The 8,036-nt window shown below is 33.3% G+C and overlaps 1 protein-coding gene across 1 annotated transcript; it reads left to right on the top strand.

The window, feature by feature from the left end:
* Positions 1-1,209: 1,209 nt before the first annotated feature.
* LOC115967996 (germin-like protein subfamily 1 member 14) lies at positions 1,210-2,120 on the top strand. Its single transcript, XM_031087187.1, has 2 exons — positions 1,210-1,336; positions 1,585-2,120. The coding sequence occupies exons 1-2, from the start codon at positions 1,210-1,212 to the stop codon at positions 2,118-2,120; spliced, it is 663 nt and encodes a 220-aa protein (XP_030943047.1).
* Positions 2,121-8,036: the final 5,916 nt, after the last annotated feature.

The raw sequence follows: 8,036 nt of genomic DNA, 5'->3' as shown, positions 1-8,036 counted from the left end.
ATGTCATATGAATATATTAATCACATGACAATCTTTACACCTCAAATGGGGAGAGAGAATCATTTTCTAATTTTGCTAAAGCTCCTTTTCTAATTAAGCCCGTTTTTCTTTTTCACCATAACTTGTACATGCATGAATGATCGATGAATATTGTAATATTGGAATTTCACACTTATCAAAAAGTAAGGAATTTCACCACTTGTGGCTGCAGTTTGCAGATCAACATGGTAAACGTTGCTTCAACTGATGCCGAATCAAGATAGTTAATATGGTCAACCATCTATGATATGTAGATGGAGATGCACCTTATCCAAAAAAAAAAAAAAATCATTAAAGATTTAGATTTCTTCAAAATTGGCCGCTTACCCCTAAAAAATTCTAAAACTTTGAGTTTTGTTTGGCATATATTTCTGTATTGGCCTTAAGATGAAGAAGTTCTTACTTCTTAGAGCTTTTGCTTTGAGATAGTTTCGTTTTGTTTATTATATACATGTGTGGATCCCATGCCCGTGTAACAAGTTTTTCCCTTTCAAAAATCTTCCGGCCTGCTTTTATTATTATTATTATTTTAATCTTTACAGAGTCTTCTGTTTGGGCTTAAAACAAAAACAAAAACAAAAACTAATAGCCTAATGGAGGCTAGAGTTTTCAAAACTAGATTATATATATGCTAAACCCTTTTGAAGAAATATTTTTTTAAGTACCAGGTATTACATTTAGTGCGATTGAACAATAAGACCTGGATAACTTGAACCTTTAGACCACTTGACCAATATATAAATGCCTCAGAGTTCACAAAGGAGGACAAAGTCAGCTTACACACTTGCGCTTCAATCATTTCCAAGTTTAAATTTGCTATCATATTCATGTTAAGTAAGGTTTAATTAGTATTTGATCTTTTCAACAAAAAAAAAAAATGCACATGATAATTGGTCAAAGAAACATTAATTGCCCTAAACAGTGACAATGAACCGCCCCAATAATTGGTTTTATAAGATGGGTTAGCAGTGGTGGTTAAGGAATAGTTCTCGCATAAACTATAATACAAAAAATCACCGTTAAAAACTACCTAGTCTTGTGTCCACTTGCGAGGAAATACATAGACTTATTCAGTGACTCCGCTCTATAAATAGACATGTTCTGATATGCAATATTATTCACACCTCAACTAAGCATTCAGCAAAATCAACCAAGCATACAGCCTCAAATATGACGAACCTTTTTACTTGCCTTCTAACTGTGACCCTATTGGCTTTGGCATCCTCTATTGCCTCTGCTCATGACCCTAGTTCTTTGCAGGACTTTTGTGTTGCAGTTAACAATTCCAACTCTGCCGGTATGTACCTACTCTATTATGGTTTTCTTGGAGTCGTTTCAAGCTATTTGGATTTAGTTTTCTCGGTTATGATTTCACATATTAATGAAAATTTCATGATATTGGGAATCTACATATTAATGGAATTATTCTTGGAGGTGATATTATATACATGAGATTTTTTTTTTAAAAACGTACATGCATGACATGTTTCAACAATTATTATTGAAGCCTCACATTCGTGATATTAACAATTTATTGTTTTGCAGTATTTGTGAATGGAAAGTTTTGCAAGGACCCGAAGCTTACTACAACCGATGACTTTTTCTTTCCCGGGCTTGACATTCCCAGAAGCACCTCAAATCAAGTTGGGTCAAATGTAACTCTTATAGATGTGGACAAATTTCCTGGCCTCAACACTTTAGGTATAGCCTTGGCTCGTGTTGACTATGCACCATATGGCCTAAATCCTCCCCACATTCACCCTCGTGCAACTGAGATTCAAACAGTCATAGAGGGTACTCTTTTAGTTGGCTTTGTTACATCCAATCCAGATAACCGTTTTATCACCAAAGTTCTGAACAAGGGTGATGTCTTTGTATTTCCAATGGGTCTCATTCACTTCCAGTTCAATATAGGAGAGACCAATGCCCTTGCATTTTCTAGTCTCAGTAGCCAAAATCCTGGGGTTATCACCATTGCAAATGCAACCTTTGGATCTAATCCTCCTATCAATCCTGATGTTCTCGCCAAGGCATTCCAACTTGACAAAAATGTGGTTAATTATCTTCAACAAAAATTCTAGTGCAATGATGAACCATTAGACGGTTCCAATAAAGTTTGGCATTTTCGATTGTTGTAATGTGAAAAGTAACAATTTTTAAATTATTTTTTTTATAGAGGTGATATGATTTGAATTTATGATGTTTGTTTTATAATTATTATTCCTTATTATCAAGTCAAGATACCAAATAGTGTTTAATGAGTAAATAAAGAACTAAACCTCAATTAGATCTTCTTGTGACTGTTAGTATATCACATATGTAGCATATTTTTCATTTGTTCCACATTGTATGTATTTTACACAAGTTTCATATTGTCCTTACTGATCGATGGAATATAGGAAAATCAATTCCTATTGATGGTTGCTATGGAATAAAGCGATATCTTGAGAAAATTTACATCACAAACTTTCCAATGACATTTTATACTAATCCATACGCCATACCTAGCAAGACATCTCCCTTCTAATAGAGAGAGAACTAGAAATCAAAATCTTAGATTATATGATTTTCTGAAACAAATAGAAAGTAAAAATCTCAAAACGTGGGTTTAGAGCTGGTCTATAGCCACGTTTATAAAACACGGCTATATGTCCAGGGGTGGAGCTGCGTTTTGCATAAACGTGGCTCAAATTACCCTATGTAGCTGCGTTTTTGAAAAACCCAGCTTACAAATGCGTTTTTTGTAGTGTGGGAATGCTTGAACATGCTTCACAATCAAAGGGCCTAGCCAAAATAGCCAAATACCACTATTGGCCGAAATATATAGTAATCTACAACTGTTTACAAACTATATAGGGATATACCACTATTTTGGAATTCAAGTTCCTCAAACTCAAGTTTGTCATGTAACTTGAGTTCTAGGAATTCGAGTTCCATTAAAAATTTCCACCATGGCAGGCTAAGGTAGATTATTATCATTTTAAAATGCCACCTAGAACTCAAGCTCTCCAAACTTGAGTTCCTTGTTGATACAACTCGAGCTCTCTTCAAGCTAGCTAGAGTACTGTAAAAATAAATTAAAACACAAAAATGTTCAAGCTCTTCAAGCTGGTCAGCTAAATCAGAACATAGAAATGCATCTTTGGGAACAAAATAACATAGTGGAACTCAAAAACAATGACAAACGAAGTAGAAAGACCATATCTACCTAACCCTAGAATTATGACCAAAACGTTAAAAACAAGAAAAGTAACACAAAAACAAAGACCTAATACTTATTAAAAAAAAAACAAAGATGCAGTACTAAAATCTTGTAGTGTATACTATGAGAACTAGAGTAGCAAGAAAAAAAAAAAATAGGAAGAAAAGGAAGGCTGATGTTGGTGAGCAAGAAATTAGAGTTAGACATTTTTAAGCTAAATGTTGAAGAAAATATTGAAAAGGTTGAACAAGATCAATATTTACAAGAAGTTAGTGAATTTTTGTAAACTATTTACAAGGAACTCGAGTTCTAGGTCGCATTTTAAATTAAAAAAATTCCAGCTCGGCCACCATGGTGGCAATTTTTAATGGAACTCGAGTAACATGCCAAACTCTTACTCGAGTTCCAAAATAGTGGCAGATAGCCCAAATAGTTCCAAAATAGTAGTAGATTACTACATATTTTGGCCAACAGTGGTATTTGACCATTTTAGCCCAAAGGACTTACACGGGTATAGCAAACACAATTGCTTTTGTAGAAAAATTTTTAACCATACACATGGGTGGTTGTCTTATGTCTAGTTTGCTACAATATTTATTCACTGTTCACATAGAATGGAAGCTTTGTTACACTTTACATTGTAAATGATGGAACATAGAGGAAAGAAAAACAGAAAAGGAAAGAAAAAGAAGAAGGTAGAGTTGAGCTGTTGAGAGAATGAGAGTTAAAATGCCATGCCAGAGATAGAAGCAGTCAAACAAGAAAGCAAGAGAGAGATAGGGAGAGTGAGAGGGAGAGAGGGTGAGAGAGTCACCTGTGTAGAAAAATGTCCACAACTATGTAGTGATGCGGCGCCTCCAACCTTCGATCTTACTTCTGTTGTGGGGCAAGTAAGCCTTAGAAGTGTTAAGATGAAATTAGATTTTTTTCCCCCTTTTATTTGTTAAATAATTGTTAAAATACTTGTGTATCTCAAAATTATGAATGTCTAATTATTGTAATTTTTTGACATATATATTTATTTATCACTAATTAGATTCTATTTTATTTAAAGTTATATATCTAATTTTAGGCTTTCTTTTACATATGATCTGGGTATGAGGGGCCAAAATGATAATTTTCCTTAAAATTTTCAAATTAGTTAGGATAACTCCAATATATATACACACACACACACACACACATACATTCTAATTGTTTTCCAAAAATTTTGGGTGGGTCGTGGCCCCCTTTGGTTCCAATGAGTCTTCAGACGAATACCTAATTCTAAATAGTAATTCCTCTAAATCTTAAATGTCCCTTCTTCCTGTCATTTTTTTTGGTTTTCTTCTTCCATCCCTCTCTTCTTTGATATATGGAGTAAAGGATTTGGAGAGAATGGCAACATGATCAATAGCATGTAGAGTATCTCTCTCTCAATTTCACTCATGTTACAAATCCACAAAAAAAAAAAAAAAAAAACCATACCTATCAAGACCTATGATGCACAGGACGCGGTTGGGAGGGTGCCACACCAGAGTCCGATGCGGCCCGAAGCGAGGTGCGGCATTCGACGTGGCTGCCTGTGCGTCGGTGCCGCATCTGAGCTTTTTTTTTTTTTTTTTTTTTTTCACGGATTCGCATTGACTCAACTCTATTCACGCCGACTTGGCTTCTATTCTTGCAGATTCGTGCCGAACCAGAATGATTCGGCCAGAATCAAGCCATATCAGCCGGCAACTGAAACGGACCAAAACAGGCTGAAATCGGTCTTGAATCATGCTAGAACAGCCGAAATTGGCTTTGAATGAGGCCCAAACATCCTAAATCTGTCATTCCTCAATTTTATTCTGAATATTTGTTGCTTCTTTTGTGTTTTCTTTTTTGTTTTGTGTTTCTTGCCTTCTTCTTTCTTTGTTTTGTGAATCAAGGCATTGTAATGTGTTTTTTAAGAATATTTTAATAGTAAAAATATATAGAAAATATAAATATAAATATTTTTAATAATTTTTTAATTGCCATCCCTGCCACACCCGCATCCTACTTTTTTCAAAAATTGTCGAGTCCCACACCCGAATCCGAAAACGCACCCGTGCTTCATAGATCAAGACATCTCTTTTCTCATCTTGTCATTTCTATCCCATCTCAATTTCACCAACTCCACCGTGTTTTCTTTTTTTGATGGTATGACTGAATAGTTAGTGTTTGGTGGCAGAGAATGGAACGGTGCATATATGAATTGAAAATTTTCAGCCTTCACCTATCGTTTAGCCTCTTCAATGCTGTTTTATTACACTACAAACACAAAGGCACAAAACAACCCAAAAACATTAAGATATTGAGTAGACATGTACCAATGGATTGATGGTGTGCTAGTTATGGGTTACAGGAAGAGAGAATTTATTAATGGAGCATGCCTTGTACGTGGTCATGTAGTTCTGAAGCTCAAGAGTTGGTAGCATAGCTAGCTAGACCATTGTGCTTTAATGGGATACGTGAAGATGATCAATACGATTCGCCTTGCACTTGGTATGGCAATGGATAGATAATAGAAACATGCATCGATGAGTTTGAACTCTTCTTCACGATTAACAGCTCGAAAAATTTGACTTGCTTGAAACTTTAGGGTTATTGTGCAAGACTTCCAACTCCAAAGGGCATGATTTCATAGATTGGTTTAAGCATAAAAGTTAAAGCTTTGATCTTTGCCTATGAGGTTGACAGTCGTGACATTGATTAGGAGGGAGTTTCAATCAATATGATAGACGCGATACAATCTCACAATGAAGAATTCTCATTACTAGCTAGTAGCTAGGCAACATGTGATTCAAGATAGAGTCTCGCTAATGAGTATCTTTAAAGTTTAAAGCATATTTTAATAGACTATTTTAAAAAAGTATTGATATCACTTTTATAAGAAAAATAAAAAAGCTATAAAAAATTTCGATTACTTTTTTTTTTCCATAAAAATTTCAAAAAATATTTTTTAAATCAATCATTTAAAGCATCCGTTAACTTTCCTTTCAAGATATTCCACATTCCTTGCGCCAATTTTGCACCTGGGAAGTGAGGCCACATCCTTTCTAATTAAACATGGTCAAAATGTTGTATCATTTGATAGCTAGCTAGAGGAGAGCCTACTTTGTTTTTACAGCACCGATTATTACTGGATCTATCCCTTATTTCCAATTAATGAAGGTTAAGCTTTCCTTTGAACCCAAAAAAAAAAAAAAAAAAAAAAACTCATTTTCTATATATAGTAACATATAGAACCTACAAGTGAAAAGCATTTGGGTCACATTTCCAATAATCTTAACCCTCAGAACAGTTAACCAGAAGTTGCATTCGTATTGAAGGCTGCGCAAAATCTGTACTTGTAGAAATTATTACGAACAAGCATAAAATCATAGTAGGCTCATGTATATATGTATACGTATGACAAGAAAACTAATCATAATTTTACTTATAGTGCAATTATATTATAACTGTAGGAGTAGTCTAGAATTAGTTACTAAAAGTATAATATATATAAAATTGAAGTAGCTTGACTCTTGCGTGCCGAAATAATATTATGCACATCAGTTTAATTTAAAGGCCCCACAATTTCACATGTCACTATATATATATATATATATATATATATATATATACTCATCTTCTTTTCAATATTTAATCCCGTCAATAAAATCTTGGCACATCATATTTTCTTATTTACATTTAGCTCCATACTAAAATACAATTATAATAAATACTAAAATTATCATATTTTATATTTAGGAAAAAGAAAAAGAAAAAGAAAAAGAAAAAGAAAAAAAAATATATATATATATATATATATGTTTTATTACGTTAAACTCTCCTGTGCATTGTACATATTTACATGACTTATTGACTCATATCTTACAGTGGATTCATTATGAAAATACAATTCATATATGTAATATAATAAAGATATAGTCACTGAAGGCTTTTTATTTTGGACATCGTCTGTCAAGGCAAATCACGTTAAACCTCTTACTTTTTTTTGCTTCTCTCTTTTCTTTCTCATGCACTCACATTCTCAAAAACAATTCTAACATAGTGCCAAAGCTAGATTACTTAGAACATTAATAAACCCTATCTACATATTGTTATTTCACACATCATGTACATTTTTTGTCTTTAAAGACAAACCTATAATATCATGACATGTAATTAGTTATAATTAATTATTTTTAATTTCAAATTATAATTAATCACTCATAATCACTTGTGGTTAACCTTAGGTTTCAAGAATGTATATTATCCATTGAAATTTGATGTGGCTTCATATTTAGTGGTCCGATTGTTGCACTCAAAAATTTCTTTTCGTTTGTTAAGAGTTTTGAATTTTATTTAAAATTAATCTCGTATTTATCCAATGGTCAAAATGAAGCTTTTGCCCTTTATAATGTAAAATTATATTTGAACAAAATTTAGGTACAATATTTTAGGTGTTATTCCTTAGGTTTCTCTTTTTACAATTTAGCCACGTGGTTTTTTTCTTATAGGATAGAAATGTATTTTTAATTAAGTAACCACATGATTGAATTTTAAATAGAAAACTTAAGAAATAACACTTAGATATTGTACTTAAGTTTTGTTCATTATATTTTTTGCGTTTTTGTTGGGTTAAATTGGTGGTTGCAACCCTCGCCGGGGGGGGGGGGGGGTGACAACACCACGGAGTATTGTTCTCGGACATGAGATCTTAGATTTCTACAAGAATGAAGCATGGAAGATGAGTAATACCGTTGATTACTAGCAAAACTCGTGAACACGATGGAAGCCAATGTCA

This window comes from Quercus lobata, chromosome 2, assembly GCF_001633185.2.
Source record: "Quercus lobata isolate SW786 chromosome 2, ValleyOak3.0 Primary Assembly, whole genome shotgun sequence".
Taxonomy (NCBI): domain Eukaryota; kingdom Viridiplantae; phylum Streptophyta; class Magnoliopsida; order Fagales; family Fagaceae; genus Quercus; species Quercus lobata.
Note: the sequence above shows the minus strand (reverse complement) of the source record. Positions and strands in the feature narration are given on the sequence as shown.

Bases quoted from the DNA above. Each gene is read 5' to 3' on its own strand.
- LOC115967996 (XM_031087187.1), top strand. From the start codon at position 1,210: ATGACGAACCTTTTTACTTGCCTTCTAACTGTGACCCTATTGGCTTTG. The intron at 1,337-1,584 runs GTATGTACCTAC...ATTGTTTTGCAG, and splicing joins TAACAATTCCAACTCTGCCG to TATTTGTGAATGGAAAGTTT.